The 16877-nt window shown below is 36.8% G+C and overlaps 1 protein-coding gene across 12 annotated transcripts in view; it reads left to right on the top strand.

Annotated features, from left to right (window-relative positions):
• Positions 1–16877, top strand: part of ATP8B4 (ATPase phospholipid transporting 8B4 (putative)) — a 314125-nt gene that overhangs the window by 154596 nt on the left and 142652 nt on the right. For 11 of the 12 annotated variants that reach the window (XR_007727270.1, XM_050797123.1, XM_050797120.1 and 8 more), the window contains 2 exons: positions 4432–4504; positions 13118–13188. Coding sequence is in view for 11 of the 12 variants with exons in the window: in XM_050797123.1 (XP_050653080.1) it covers positions 4432–4504; positions 13118–13188 (144 nt within the window). In the remaining variant the exon portion in view is untranslated. Of the gene's footprint in view, positions 1–1904; positions 1975–4431; positions 4505–13117; positions 13189–16877 lie in introns of all 12 variants that reach the window. The other variant, XM_050797128.1, reaches the window with a different exon arrangement.

Genomic DNA, 16877 nt, shown 5'->3' with positions numbered 1-16877 from the left:
TGTATAATGCCAAAAAATTTAAACAGTACAAAAGAGCATAAAATGGAAATGAAGTCTCTCTTCCACCCCAATTTCTCTCTTCATTTTATTTCTCTATTGTCAACCACAGTAGTTTCTTGTGTATGTTTCAAGAAATTTTCTATGCCTATAAACATGTATAATATATTCTACATGCACTTACTTCTTTTTACATTACCTAATAATGTAACTAACAGCATATTTCATATTAGCACATATAGACCTACCTTATTCTTTTCAGTGGCTGCACTATATTCCATTGAGTGAATGAACCGTGATTAAATAAGTGTTTCATGGTACATCTATCTAATTCCTCTTGATGGACATTTTCGTGGCTTCTAATCAATTTCTGTTACAAATAATGCTGCAGTAAATATCCTGGTACATTCATATTTGAGTACCTGTAGGATCAGTTTTCAAAGTGTGTGGTTATTTAAACTTTTGATAGATACTGCAAAATAAGGCAAAGATTGCATGAACCTCAGTGTCCTATTCTATAAAATGGGAGTCAAAACAATACCTATCTCTAGGACTGTTGTGAGGATTAAATGAGATAAGATACATGAATAGTGTTGCCAGATGTAGCAAATTAAAATAAAAGACTCTATTTAAACTTGGATTTCAGGTAAACAGTAATAATGTTTTTGTATAAATGTGTCCCAAATATTACATGGAATATATACTAAAAATAATTTGTTGTTTATCTGAAATTCAAATTTAATGAGGTGCTATTTATTTTATTTGGCACCTTACACATGAAGGGATCAGTACCGTCCCTGGAATGCAGTAAGCACTAAATAAATGTTGGATGCTATAATTCTTTTTAGGCATTCAGGCAAATGCTATCATTCAACAAATGTTTTGGAAATGATGATTCTATACTCCTTAGTTTATTTATCATTCATTCACTACATACTTACTGAGTGCCTGCTGTGAACTAGGCATTGTCCTCAGGATGAAGTCCTCAGGATGAAGTCCTCAGGATGAAGTGGTGAACAAAACAAAGTTTATCAGCAAGGGAATACTTTTGAATGTTATAGGGCCGACATATGCTTGAGATTAAAGAAGAAACCAAGCTCAGCGTAAGTGGATTGATTGGTTAATTAGGGGAGGTCAATTATATTGACCTTTATTATCTTCTGTCTCTAGTACCCCAACACTTCTGTAGCTTGTGAGGAAATCCCCTTTTCAGGAATCCATGTTGCTGGTGGGAAATCAGGAGCATTAGAACGTGGAAAGGATGACCTTGATGAACCCATTGAAAATCCCCTCTTGTTTCTTAAGCTTTAGCAATACACTTGCAATATTGCTTCCAAAAGTGTTGCTTAAGGTCAACACTTGATTTTCAGCTTCTGAAAGCAATGGTCTAGTGACATGGAGCATGGTAGGTGCTGCCTCACTCTCAGACTTTCATTTTCTCAAGGAGATTTTCAGCAAAGTCTAGCAGCTCTTACCTTGCTATGCCTCATCAGGAAGAAGCAGGTACAGACCAGTTTATCAAAAATTATTAGTTGCAGTTGCTATCTCTTACCTCCTTTTCTTAGAACTCAGAGTTCTGAGAGTAGATGTATAGTGGTATATTTTTTAAAAAATTGCTTCAAATAATTCTAGTTGCTGTTCTGTGGCAGTTAAACTCCGTATGTTTTATGGTGCCTTTGGAATTTAAATTTTATGAATTTTTTACTTGGATTTTGGCTTATTTAGCAATTGGCTTGTGAGTTTGCTAAGGTAAAGTCTATCTCATTATCCCATATGTATTTTAAAAAAAAACCTGATTCTAAGACGCATTAACTAGATTATGTCAGAGTTTTATACTCTGAAATAATTATATGATGCTGAAATTTGAGCCACATTTTAAAATCTTACAACTTCTCCTTTCTTTGCAGAATATTCATATACTGCAATTCATCTACAGGAGCTTTTATCTTTTGACAACGGCAAAAGCAAAGTTTGAAGGTGCTGAGTCTGTGGAGCCAGTATCACCTTCACAACCCAAAAGGCCATCCTATGTCCCTCTAGAAGAGCTGTGGTGCAAGATTGCTTTAAACACGAACCCTGAGAACAGCTGCATCACACATGTAGAGCCAGGGAGTGTCTGCTTTCATGTTTCAAGTTGGTGACAAAACCCAATCACCATACAGGCTAAAATTTTAGAAGTCTAGAAATATTCCGAAGATGAGTTTTAAAGCAAATAATTTTGTCTGCCCCTCCAGTGCTGCTGGGACATTTTTTATATATTGTTGTCAGTGGTGGTGGTTGTAGGTAGGACAAGAAAAATGGTTGGATTCAAAATATAGATTATTTAAATTCGTTTACAGGTCTTTATCAGTTTATGCTTATTCAGTAAGTTTGGGTACTTCTGTTGCTATGACCCTTAGTGCTCATTAAATGTATCTCTGAGTTCCCAGTTAAGTATAGTTACATATATCAATATTTAATAAGATAGAATAGGGAATAACATAAAAACTCCTCTGATTGTATTGTACATACTGATTGTTCTACAGGGATATATTCAAGTCAGAGGTTAAGCAAGGCATCTCACACAGCCTGTGGCTTACCAATATCTCCAGGCTCTTTTTCTGTAAACTCTAGTTACATTTGTAGAGTGTTACTTTCTCCTCTTTAAAATAATCTATTTTGTACTTCTTTTTCTTACTCTTTGTTCAGTTTCTGATAACTTTGTCAAGTCATAAGACACTTTCCTATCATGATCTTACTTTGTGTGGGCTGTGATTTCTTCTTGTTAGGGTGCTGTCCACAAATCTGAAAAGTGTGTCCAATTGTCCATTGTACAGGTTATTGATGAAGTAGTTTGGATTGTGCTAGGCTCAGCGTCAACATCCAGGACTACTGCCTACTGTTTCTTGTATGATCCTTCCTAGAGCTTGTACTATACAAGTTGGAAGAATAAGAGTTTGGAAATAAAATGCAATATCATCTCAACTTCTTCCTGAGGCAGGTGCACTTTCAATAGAGACTTCAAGGCAATTTGGTAGCAGTGCAGTTTCCAAAAATGACACAATAGCCTTCTCCATCCACTCATGCCTATTTTTTCTGAGATACTGTTTGCTGAGAAGTGTCACTAAGGTGCCAGAGGAGGTGTCTCTAGGAGAAATTAACCAGCATGTAATTCATACCTGTAAAGATAAACAAGATTTAGAAGGCTTCCTAGGTTCTTCTATTGTTGTCAAACTAGATAAAGTTCAGAAAAGTGTAGCATTGGAAAAATGATTGAATTCTGGCTAGAGATGAAAATACTGCAATTGAAAAATTTCCAGAACAACATGTACTTGGATCTGTATTAAAGAAAAATTCTTTGAGTGTTTAAGCCAAATGATCCAGCAGAGTTGATAGTGTGAGGCATATTTCACAGTTGAATAAATATTTAAAACTATTTTCCAGGCTATAAAACAAGTAAATTAGGTTAATTTTTTTTTAAAGTACAATGAAATTAACCTGTCCACCTCAGCTTGTTGGGCAAACCTGCTCTACTCATCCCAACCTTTTCTCTTAGAAGGGAATCTCTGAGAAAGAAATGTGATGAAAACTTCCAAGTTAGAAAACAAAGCTGGTTTACATTTCAGGGAATTTCAGAAGGAATGATTAGCATCATGGTATACTGACCCAGGTGGTCTGTATCCAGAGGGCCTGTCTGGTTTTGGGCAGCCCTGACTAAGTTGTCACCAGGGGCCAGATTCAATGGACACAAGAGCTTTTCATAATAAACCCCTTTGAACTGGGTGGAGGGTGGGCTTGGGGCTCCATCGTATACATGAGCTGCACAGAAAGCAGTGCAGTAGGTTGACCATGTTGTTCTCTATTCTGAGCTGCCGTCCTGTTAGAATACCACCAGGCCTGTCCTTCAGCCTCAGTGCTGGTTTGTAGGTGGTCCTTCTCATTCAGTCTTCCAAGGCTTCTTTTATCATGCTTTGTTGTTCTTGTCCTTTCCAGACTTTAACATATTTTTCCTGTTGCATTTTAGCTATTGCTCTACCTTGCCACTGTCTCCTTCACTTTCTTGCCTCCAGTTAAATAGACTTCTGAGGCAATGGCAATGATGTTTCTGTATTAATAAAGAGTTTGAAAAGAATGTCAATGACTAAAATTTATTGAGATTTCATAGCTGCTGCATAAAACTGGCACCATGCGGGTGGTGGAAAGTGTGCTCAGCCAAGAGTTTAGCATGTTGAGTTTAGCCCAGGAGTACCAATAACTCACTGGGTATCTTTGGGCAACCACTTAACCTCTCTGGGCCTTTGTTCTCATGTTAATGTAAGGCCATTTTGAATCTAACATACTAGGAAAGTCTCGTCTGCTTCCTCTGTTATATGATGTTACATTGTGAATACATTCCCTTGGTTGTACTTCTGAGTCTTCATTCTTGAAAAAAATTAATTTTGTTTTTGTTTTTAGACTACAGAATGAAAAATGGATGAATGTCAAAGTGGGAGACATCATTAAATTAGAAAATAACCAATTTGTTGCTGTGAGTATTCAATATTGTTTAAAGAATTTATCACAGATTAAAGTAGCCTATATACAGAAGTATTTACATTTGCAAATTTAGTAAATCCTTGCTAATCCAGAATAATTATCTTCAGTATGTATTAGTAAAAAGTCACAATTATAAAATATTTTAAAAGACATTGATTTATTAGTTTCAATAACATGGTAACTCACATAAGGTTGAGTGAGTATCACCTTGTGTATTTCCCTAGGGATCTTTTAAATTAATAGGAACAAAAGATTTTAAATTAGAAAACCAATATTTGATGTAAATAAGAGTTTTTAAAATGCTCCTGAGTACTTTAAAAAGTCTGTTCTCACATATTTTGTGATTAGTACTGTTAATATCCTGATTAGTATTGTTAATTTACAGTATATTTGAAAAAAACATAAGCTAGTGAAAGAGAAAAGATATGTTTTTTCCTTAAAAATTAGAAAATGTGTATTGATTGTGCTGAATTAATAACATGTTAATTAATGAGATTTTACTTTATCAAATATACTATAATTTATATACTCAAGTGGCCTATGTTATAATTTCCTTAATAAAATTCAAGGGATTAGTCTAATCACTAAAATATATGCAACTAACTATAGTTCAAATTAAATTTAAGGTAATAAAAATTATTGAGATCAGAGATTAAAAATTCAAGTTATTGTTTATGTCAAATATATATTAGATTACATATGAAATTTTTTGTGTTGAGTGCTATTTTGTGTATCAACTTGAAACATTTTACCACAGGGAAAAAAATATGGCCCCAAGAGTTATTTACAAGACAACTCAGTTAAGACTCCTAAACATTCACTTTCCGAAGCAGTCTTCTTTCATTAATGCACCATCTGTGTATACTGAATTCTCCAGAACAGCCCACACTAAGGAGACTACTCAGTAGACTGGTCATTCACAAAAGAGTTCACACTTTAAGTAGAGAAGTGCTTATTTCTCTGGTAACCGCAGTGCTTTGGAAAATAGTTGGGAACCAAAAATAAACAAAAAGGTGTCGACAGCCAAAACAGAGGTCTCAAAGTCCACTCTGGGTTAAGCTCCTCATAAGTAGAACAGTTTGCCAGGTTCTCACTCGCAATCTATTTACTTTTATTTAAGCCGCAATTTAAATTTGCTTGTCCATCTTGTTTTTCAGCTCATTAAAGATTAGAAATAATACCCTGGAAGGTGGTGTCTGTTAGAACATACTGTGTGTGTGGAATCAAGGTAGATCCAGTGTAAGGGCACTAGATGGGGAACTGGGTGAGAACTGAGGCTTTGCTCTATTCCTTCAGTGACAGCAAAGACTTTATCTTCTTTGTCTTTGGTTTGTCCATGTGTCAAATAAGAAGTTAGAGCACTACAGGATCTCAAAACTCCCTTCCATGCTGTGATTCTCTGGGTAAGCTGACACCAGACTATATGATTCTTGCAGGCAAAGCGCATATTGATTTGCCTGTTTTCCAACACTTGGTACCATGTCCATCATCAGGGGCATTTGGTAAATGTTGGCTAAATAAATATTGATCTTTGTAAGAAAGAAGACAGGAAAAAAAAAAAAAAGAAAAGTGCATATAAATTTACAAAAATTCAGATGTTCTGGGTCAGTGGGATACCAGTAAACAGTATCTGCTCTAATTAAAGATTGCGTATATTCAGGATTCTTTGTCTAAGAAGAAAGGGCTCCAGGCAACTCATTCGAGTTCTACTCTCAGTTAAAATGATTACAATGAAAGAGTTTTGGTGCTTCTAAGTGGATAACCTTAACTTATAAAAAAGGGACATGTGGAATTCTAAGATGTGTGCATTCAAATGTTTTTGGCAATGACTTTAGCTAGATAGTGTCATAATAGAGAGGAATTAGCATAAACCTATATATGCCACACACTTAACTATCATATTATTTGGAACTGAATATTTCAGGGGCAGTGCTCGGTATGTTTTTTACTTCAGGTATTCAGTGAAAACAATGAGTCCTAGGAGCCCCATGAATGTGCTCTAACAAGGGGGAACATCAGACTGGACTCAGTCTGCTCATTTCTCACATTTTTAGGAGTGGGTCCAGAAAAGAAGCAGTCAAATCTATGTCTCAAAGCTTTTAACTCTGTGGTGCCTCGTGGCCAGCATATCTACGCTCCAATCGGCACTCTAGCCTTTATATTTGAATTTGTATTTTCCTTGGACTTTGTTTTTAATTTAGTTATATTTTCTATATTATGGTATGTATGCTTACTTGCTGTTGCAAAAGCATCAATGAAATGAAATACAGAAGGCAAGCACAAGTGCAATTGAAGAGCAGAATATTGCATTTTAATTAATTTAGATTTAAATAGCTACGTGTGATTTGTGGCTACTGTATTAGACACACAGATGTAGCCTTTTATGGTGGTTCCCATGATGGGCTGAGAATGCTTATTTTCCACTCTTCCTCCTGTTTTCATTTGGAGGGACGGCACCAAAATAACACTTTAAGTGTCTTTCATCCACTTGCTCTCTCCTCTCTCCTAGGAGTGACTTCTCGGATTGGTGAGTTTGGGAGCTGGGAGTGGTACGCATGACCTAGGTGATGCTTCCTTAATTCTTATTCTTTTTGAGCTGCACCTGTGTGCAGAGAGTCCGTTCTGCTCTGCTCTTCCATGCCATCAATGTTATAGAAACAAATCCCTGTGGTGGGGGTAGTGGGAGGGCCAGGGAAACTTAGAGCTTCCAGCATCTGTGGCTTGATACGTTTGTCTAATAGGGGTGAAGCCCATTTGGGCCACAGACCTAAAGCCTGGTCTTTATCAATAATAACAGCTTTATCAAAAAAAGATGATATTTTTATCTCCATTGTTCTCTGTTTGACTCCTACAAATGTAGTTCTGTTGGCCTAATCTTTGAATAATCGAGGATGGGAGTCCTTCAAAACCACCTCACAGCACCTCTTGATTAGATAATTTTGTTCAAAGTTTTCCCATGACTACCTACTCAGCACCTACAAAACCATTTTCAAGGGCAAGAAAATTTTTTTTAGGTGAACCACTGGAATCACTTAGGAGTACTAATATATCTCCCTACACTCTGGTATGAGCTGGCAGGGGCTTCAGAGAGCTTGTATTTGGGGGGCAAAACTTATGGGACCCTGAAAGAGACCCACTTAGGAGTTATACTGAGGTGGATTTTGGGGGAAACCAGGTCATGAAGGTCATGAAAACAATACTAGCATTTATTGACCATGCGTCACATGCCAGACAATATTAACAAGCACTTTCTGTGATTAACTCATTTAATCCTCACATTAGCTCAGTAAGGGCAGGTTATATATTATCCTTATTGCTCTCACTTTACAGATGAGAAAACAGAGGCACGGTGCCATCAAATAGCTTGCTAGTGGGACATTCAGGAGTTAAGTCTATGTAATCTAGCTCAAGTGCCCCCACTTCTAACCACTACCATTTGCTGTTCCTGACTGCATTGGAAAAGTCATCCTCATTGACTTGAATCTGGGCTACCAGCGTTAGGGGCTCTGGGCTTGGATGCTGGAAGCCAAGTGATCAGAAAATATGTTGTGCCCAATGCAGATGCATAACTTCTGGCTGTTCAAACTTAGAATTTGCAACCTGATTTATGTCAGTTCATCAGTAAACTTTTAAGCAAGGAAAAAGAACTCACCAGAGATTGCCAATTAGCTGGCATATTCAGAAGTTACTTACCTTTTTTTTTTTTTTTTTTTTTTACTGTAGCGAACCCCCTTGTTTTGCATTTGTATATACATTTTAAAATTCAAGAATACTTTTGGGCTGAATTGCCAGAATTCCTAGTTTTTTGGGGCGACCAGGAAAAATGCAGAGTATAATTCAGATACCACAAGGAGTTTGACTGGCATTAGAAGAACCAAATACATTTTATTAGAAAAACATACTGCAGAATTCCTGATACTACTGGAACTCAGACCATGGGAGCCAGGTGTACCTTTCTCCTTCACTTGACAGCAGTGCTCTTGTGTTGTTTCACTTTTCTTAGCTGGTGGTAGAAATAAAATCCTTACTGGGCATGAGTATATTTGAACATTACCAGAATTGAGTTGTTTAGCTTGTTTGAAAAGTCCTTCCTTTCCCTTCACAAAAAGGCATTCATAGAATTGTTTTAAAACCAAGGCATTCTTCTGATACAGGAATGGACAGTTTTACCCTTTGGAAATGATAGGGCTAGAAAGATTAATTTGACCTAAACTCCAGGTGTGATTGGAGTGGGCTTTTGCTCTTTCTTGACTCATCAGGGAATTTCATCTATTCTTTTTCAACACCTTTCTTGGACGCACTTCCAGAGAGGCGCTTTTTTTTTTTTTTTTTTTGTGGTCTCATTGCCCTCATTGTTCTTTTAAGTTTTACAGCTTCAAGTCAGTTACTTGTTGTTCCAACCTATTTGCTGTAAATAAACCATCTCTATCTTTCCATCTCTTTCTGTGTGTGTGTCTCTCTCTCTGATCTATATCTAATTGTCATATTTATATGACAGTAGAAAGTGGGGGTAAAATATTCAGGCAAGGATTTTTTTTTGACCAGAGGAACAGCCTGCCTGTTAATAAATTTTATGATGTCCATTATTATTCTCACACTTCCTTCTCTTCTTTATCACCATCTTTTTCTTATTCTTCTCAAATCACTGTAATTAGAAAAACAATGATATATCTAGTACATATTAGTAACCAATATGCGTTTATTGGACCTGAAATTTAAATTTTAAATAAAAATGTTACCTATCACCATACAAACTTCATTTTTAGAATCTCATTCTCATTTTTTGACTCAATACATGAGCTATTTTTTTATTTTTATTTTTGGATTATAATAAAAGATAATGTTGTAGATGATAGAGAAGATAAATAACTCTATGTGTGAGAATGGCCTAAAAAATAAAAGGAGATCCAAAAGTGTTCAACTTAATTCTACAAATTTATCTTTCCATCAGGTCATGGAACCACAATCCAAATATTCTTCCACCATTGTGGTTTTGATTTTTGAACGCCAACAAAGCAAAACAAAGCATAAAACAAAGTGAAATACTTTCTGTTTTTCATAGTTTTGTGTTCCAGTGATTTAGTAGCCCACCAGAGGAAAAGAGCATACATTTTGGGATCAGAACTTCCGAATTCTAGTTCCAGCTCTGCAATTTAAGCTATGTGTGTCCATGAGGATTGCGTTAAGTCTCTTGGGCCCTTGGGTTCCTCAATGACTTTGGAAGGGCCATGGGCTTTACATGAGTTAATTTATTTCTTCTGGTGGGTGTGGTAGAGTCTATTCCTCCCTCACTCCTGGGCCAGATATGACCTCCCCGGTTCCTCATCCATACAATGGGAAGAATACTACTCACAGGGTTAAGAGAGTAAAATGACACAATTATGAGAGAGGGTTTTATAAATCCTTAAATAATTGTATAGCTTTAAGGTGTTATCGTTGCTTTACATTTTACTTTATTCTTTAACTCAACAAACATTAATTATGACTAATAAACCTATGAGGACAATGCCTTTGGCTCTGAGGACCCAAATATGTTCAGTGCATTCTTTTCAGGTTCCCTCTAATGGCAATATTTGTTTTCTGTTGCCCATGGAAGCTGGGGAAGGGGTGTTGTATTGGAAAACACTGGTTCCTTCATGGAGGACATAGCACAGCCTCTCCTGGCAGAGCAAGGAGAAAAGGCACTAATAATTCACAAAAGAAAGTAAATATGGGGCATATAATAGGTGGTTCTGAATGGAATTAATGATATCCTGGCCCACCTGTGAGTTTGGATATTCATGCTTTTCCTTTCCACTTCTTTACTCCTGTTAGTCATTCTGCCTTGGGGACCTCCTTTCACTGCATCTAGAATGTTCCATGATGCCCTTCCTCAACTAGCAATCCAATGTTACACTCTCATTTGCACTCCCCTCATAGCACTTTGTTAATAAGGCTCTTAGAACCCTTATATTCTGCCTTTATTAAACTATACAAATCCTTGAAGCAAAGAGGTTTTGAATCATTTTGGTATCCCTTGCAGTATATGCCTCATACTGCCCAGATTCAAATCCTGGCTCCTCCACTTACTGTGTGACCTTGAGGAAGTCACAGAACCCCTCTGGGCCTTACTTTGCTCATCTGTAAAGTGGAGATAACAATAGGACCTGCGCTATAGGATTTCTGTGAACGTTAAATAAAATAGCACTTGTGAAGCTCTTAGGACGGTGCTGGACACATAGTAAACCCTCACTAAATATCAGCTACATTATTTGGAATCATAAACACCTACATCTGGAACACAAGTTTCTGGATCAACTAGGAACTGGGTCCCTGTAGGATTTACTGGAGGAGTCAGTTTGAGGAGGCCTGCTGTGAGACTCAGAGTCCTGGGGAAGGTGGGCCCCGAAATCCATGTGTTGCTCCACTCCTGGCACAGCACCTCTGGAAAGGGGTGACAAGGGATGAGCAGGGCTTTTTCTGCAGCTCTCCTGCCCTTTCCTTTTCACAATTATGACTGAGTGCACTAGAAAATAGGCCTGCCTGCATGACGATGAGCACATTGACCGCTTATCCTCCTGGCCCCCCTGGGCCTTCCCTTCACACTCCCTCCTCAACCACAATGAATTAATGCCTTGAAGGATGAGGTTAACAAAAGGGAACAGCAGGCCTCAGCAGAGGGACAGGGAGAAGGGAGGATAGATGAAGGGAGTGCATCATGGCGATCACGGAGTAGGAAAGCCGGAGGAAGGTTCACAGAACATCAAAGAGAAAGGTGGTAACTGGGGAGATGGGCGGAGGTGGGGAAGGTAGGCGTCTCGGTCCCAGAGAGTACAGTGAGCAGGAACAGTTAGCCTGGAACCTGTGGGGGTCAGCCTGTGGGAAGCTGGGTCACTGCTCAGGAGAGAATCTGACCGCCAGATGGCAGTGGCGCCTCAGTCACATGTTCCTAGCCAGCTGTGTGCAGGGACTCCTCCCCTTGTTTACCATGGTGTGAGTGTCAATGCAGCCCTGCCCAGTCTTCAACAGTAACACTGGATTCGAGTTTCAAAGAAAAGCAGCCCTGGGTACAAATAGGCATCTTTCTCTATACTTCATAACTGTATTCAGTCACAGATTCTTAGGATTAGAGAATTTTGGATTTTGTTTCAAATGAGCCTTTTAAGCTCAGGGGAGGAGAGGTGCAGGCTCACAGACTGACTATTGAGCTCTTTTCCTGTTTAGTGCCTTGTGCCTGCTCTTATGCATTGAAATTTAAATGTGGGAAGTAAGATCAAGGTGAATTTTCAGAAAACTTTTTTTTCCCTTTAAAATCAGGATGGGTAGTTTTTGGTCCAAGAGCGACATCACTTTCTTTATGTGGCTTTGCTCTGTTCACAGTGTGACAAGTCAGAAAATTTCTGCCTCAACAAGCTTCTGTGGCTCTTTGATTCAGAGTTGTGTAAGAGCCTTGGTAATGCAAACCCACTTATTCCTTTAGGGGCTGTCACAGGGCATTTTTCCCCAGCTCTGTTTTATTCCAATCCCAATTTGGACAAAACCACACACACACACACACACACACACGCACACACGCGCACACACACCCTATTTTTGAGTTGCAAATTTAAAAGCTTGAGACTCAAGAAAGTAAATTGATTCTAAATTTAACCCCCAAGACTCAAGAACAAACCAATTCTAATGTTTTAAAAAACAAAGGTAAGAAAATTTCACAGATTTGGAATGCCAATCATAGATTCAGACATAGCTAGAAAATTGTTAGGCTCATGTCTCAAACTAAATTGCTAAAATTTAAGCCAATTCTTTTTAGATATTCAGACTCTTCAAAATTTTATAAAAACACTTATTTTTAAAATAAGTTTAGAAATTTGAAATAAAATCGGTAAGCACTTTACCAATTTAGAGAACTATCAGGATTCTAAAACTGAATTGTGATAGGTGATTTGCAAAGCTCAATTGGACATCAGAATAGAACTGTTTATCTCTGAAAAACCCAAACTACTCAGTCTCTGATTTCTTCCCACTGCCTTTAACTACATTTTCTTTTCTGTCTTGCTCTCTTCCTTAGTCCCTACTTTATCTTAGCTCTCCTTTCTTACTTCCTACCATCTTTTACTTTTTTCTTACCATCTTTATCTCTTTCTTAACTTCCTTGCCTCTCTTATTTTTATTTTATTTTTTTAGTTTCCTCCATCTATTTCCCTTCTGTTTTGTCCCCATCTCCTTTGTCTGCTCCCTGTTTTTAACTGATGACACTAGGTAATTAAAGTTTGTGCATATATTTCCAATTATTTATTGGAGAGAGTTTTATGTTAGTAATTATCAAAGCAAGAAAATAGAATTTATATGTTTCATTCAAAAAAGGTGAATCAAGTGGTTATTAATTCATAGGACAGCTCCTTCCCTTGTTTATGTTGTGATAGTCAAGGGGCATATAAAGGACGAACGGGGAAGAGGGAGGGTTTGGTTCAGGGCATATGACATAGAGGTAGAACAGGATCTCACTTCTTTTACTTTGTTTCTAAGGCTCTGTTGGCTCGTTAGTAATCAAGAGGTGATATACTGTAGAAGACTTTCAACCAATCTAACTTCTCAAGTATTATTTTGTTATGATTTTTGAAAATAGGCTGATTTACTTCTCCTATCAAGTAGTGAGCCACATGGTCTCTGTTATGTTGAAACTGCTGAGCTTGATGGGTAAGTTATTAAAATTGGAATAATTCGGTTGGTTTTCAATTTATTTAAAAGTAATGTCTTTAGAGATAAGACTTAACCTTGTTCAGTATCTTCTTGGGAGACATAGGAGTTTACATCGCAAAGTCCATAGTTAATTACTCTGCAGTAATTTTGAAACTGTCTTTTCTCTTAAATTTATTTTCTTGCAGAAAGAGTGAGCTAAACTTATATACAGGAATAACTTTACACAGAGAATCTTCAGTAAGATTCCTCAGATGTTTTCAAAAACAGTTTCTGCTTGTTTTGATTTCAAGTGATTTTATAGGGAAAATGAGAGGGGTAGAGATCAAGATTCCCTGAGGAGGGAAGGAAGGACTGATGTTACTTTAAAAGGCAACCTTTAGGAACTGTGTCAAATGAAGACATAGGAAAAAAAGAGAGAAACAGAATATGATGCAGTTTTGATGTTGATATTAATTTATAATTTAGTTATAGACCATATAGCAGTTCTGTTTCAGAGGATTTAATTTGTCTGGCATAAAAACATTTATTGAATGTTTACATTTTAATGACAGTATGTGTTTGTGTTCTTTAGATGGAATTTATCATTTAATCCTGATATAGATGCTATATAAGCCCTATTGTACAGACAATGAAATCAAGGCTTAGAGAGCCTAAGTAATTTGCCCAGAGCATCTGAAGAGTGAAGCCAGGACTTGAACCTGGCAGTCTGACACCAGAGTCCATGGTTTTAACTGGTGCCTTCCAAATTATTGCCATACTGAGCTATTCAAATAGTGCTTTAGTCTGTGGGACCCTACTTTGGTCAGAACAGTTTAGACACAACTAAAACAGTTCTGAGAGGAACATTTATGGCATACATTTGAAAAGAGAAAAATTCTCAAATAATCTCATCATTCATCTAAAAAACCTAGAAAACAGCAAAATAAACCCAAAAGAAGCAGTAGGAAGGAGATAATAAAGAGCAGAAATAAATAGACTTGAAAACAAAACAAAACAAAAAAATAAAGACAATCAACAATACAGAGCTAGTTCTTTGGAAACATCAATACAAGTGACAAACCTCTAAGAATACTGATAAAAGAAAAAAAAGAAGACACAAATCAGCAATATTATGCATGAACAATGGCAATTTGGCAATTTGGTATAGATCCTGAAGACGTTATAAAGGTAAAAAATACCACAAACAACTGTGCTCACAGAAATTTGACAGTTTAGAAGAAATGGACCCTCTTTCTCAAAAAAAAAACAGACTATACACTTAATATGACATAGATAATTTGAATAGCTCTATAAGTATTACAGAAATTGATTTCAAATGTAAAGTATAAAAAGCTTTGAGAAAAAAAATAGGAGGTAATCTTTGAAACCTAGAGCTGGCTAGTCAGATTCTTAGACTTGACACAGAAAACATAATCCATAAAAGGAAAATCTTGATAAACTGGACTTCATGAAATTAAAAATTTTTGTTCCACAGAAGTCCCTGTTAGAAGGGCTTAAAGATAAGTTACAGACTAGAAGAAAATATTTGTAAACCATCTATTTGACTAGGGACTTGTATCTTGAATATATTTTTTAAAAGCTTCTTAAAACTCAATAGTAAAAAAACAAACCATCCCAGTTGAAAATGGGCAAATGACATAAAGAGATATATCACCAAAGAGGACATACAAATGGCAAAGAAGCACATGAAAAGATGCTCAACACCATTAACTACTGGGGAAATACAAACTAAAACTACAATGAGACCTCACTACAGACCTATCAGAATGGCTAAAATAAAAAAGAGTGACAACTCCAAATGCTAGCAAGGAAGTAGGGAAACAGGATCATTTATACATTGTGGGTGGGAATGTAACATGCTACAATCACTCTGGAAAATAGTTTTGTAGTTTCTTAAAACTGAACACGCAGTTAACATACAGCCCAACAATTTCACCCCTGGGCATTTATCCCAGAGAAATGAAGACATGTTTGTACAAAAATCTGTACATGAATGTTTATGGTGGCTTTATGCATAACATCCGTAAATGAAAACAACTTGAATATCCTTCAATAAGTCAATGGTTGAAAAAATTGTGGTGCATTCATACCATGGAATACTACTTAGCAATAACAATGAGTGAACTACTGATACATGTAACACTCTGGATGAATCTTCAGAGAATTATACTGACTAAAAATAGTCAATCCCAAAGGTCACATACAGTATAATTCTGTTTATAAAATTTTGCCTTTTGAAAAGGCAAAATCATGGAAATAGAGAGTAGATTAGTAGTTGCCAGGTGTTAAGGTGAGGTGGGAAAGGCAGGGAGGTGGGTATGGCTATGGAGCACAACCTGAGGGATCCCATGGTGATAGAAATGTTCTGTATCTTAACTATTTCAATATCAATATCTTGGTTGTGATATTATACTATGGTTTTGCAAGATGTGAAACTAGAGTAAGATGCAATTCTGAGTAAGGGGGATACAGCATCTTTTGGTATTGTTTCTTACGCTGAAAATGACTTTGAAGTTTATCAAGATACTCAGGCAGATTAAGGAAGAGTGTGGAATGACAATGAAGGCATTAATCAGGAGTCTTGAAAAATACTTTTTAAAAGTATCAAGAAGGCCTATGTGTGATTATTCTTACTCTTTTGTTTTTCGCATTTGAAGGTAGAAGTGAGATAGTGGAGAGGATCCTGAGGAAGTAATTAAAAATGATGACAAACTTTGATAAATGACATGACGTAGATTAGGGCTAAAGAACTAGGGCTATCTGTCTTTTTTGGTGTGACTCAGTTATTTGAACAGTTGTTTAAGTGGATGGACATGTTGACCCTTTAGCCTCTCTACCACTTATCTCACTCTTGTCCATCAAGCCAGCTCAATTTCTGCTTTCATCTATGAAGTTCTTGACTATCTCAATTCCTACTCATCTCTGCCTCCTAGGAATCAGCAGGTTTTGATGAATAAGATTACTTTTAAACAAACTAGCTTCAGTTATACATCCAACTTAGTCTTTCCTGAAGAAAGCTATTTTAACAATGGGTATTCCTTGAGTTGGACTCATATTGTCCTACATCATTGTGAAGTTCATTTACAGAAGGTTAAGATTGGATGCCTTGTTAGGTATCCGCTTTTTGGCTGTCTAAAATGAGTTATTTCATGGGTTTGCACAAAATTCCACACAGTGATGTTTGCTTTTTTACCTACCACTTGTTTTCCCCAAGAGGATGACTATCCTTTTGGGGGAGGATTGAGTATCTTGGGTGACTTGGGTATGTATTTAATCAATATTTGTTGACTGAATGAATGTATCACTAAACATTTCCAAAAAACATAGAACTCTGATAACTGATCTTAAGCTACAGTGTAAGAGAAGTAGGCTGAATTCAGTGAGAAAACTGGGATGGTAAGCCCTTAAACACAAGACATAAGTGATGGCCATAGAATCTTAACTGCTGGCCATTTATGAATATCAGAGAGCCATCTGTCCAAAGTATGTGTGGTCCCACCTATAAGAAGATGCACAACTCACTGTGATTTGCTAAGCTTGTGTAGGTTGTCTATTTTAGATTTATGGGTTTCTTGGATTGATTCTCCAAGAAAATCAAAGCTGTATTCCTTTTCTCATTTAAATTTCAGCTACTGTGAAAGTAGCCATGACCATCTTTTGCAAGTAAAACTCCTATGTAGATAGTA

This window comes from Macaca thibetana, chromosome 7 (genome assembly GCF_024542745.1).
Source record: "Macaca thibetana thibetana isolate TM-01 chromosome 7, ASM2454274v1, whole genome shotgun sequence".
NCBI lineage: Eukaryota > Metazoa > Chordata > Mammalia > Primates > Cercopithecidae > Macaca > Macaca thibetana.
The sequence above is the reverse complement of the archived record's forward strand: the minus strand, read 5'-3'. Positions and strand labels throughout refer to the sequence as shown.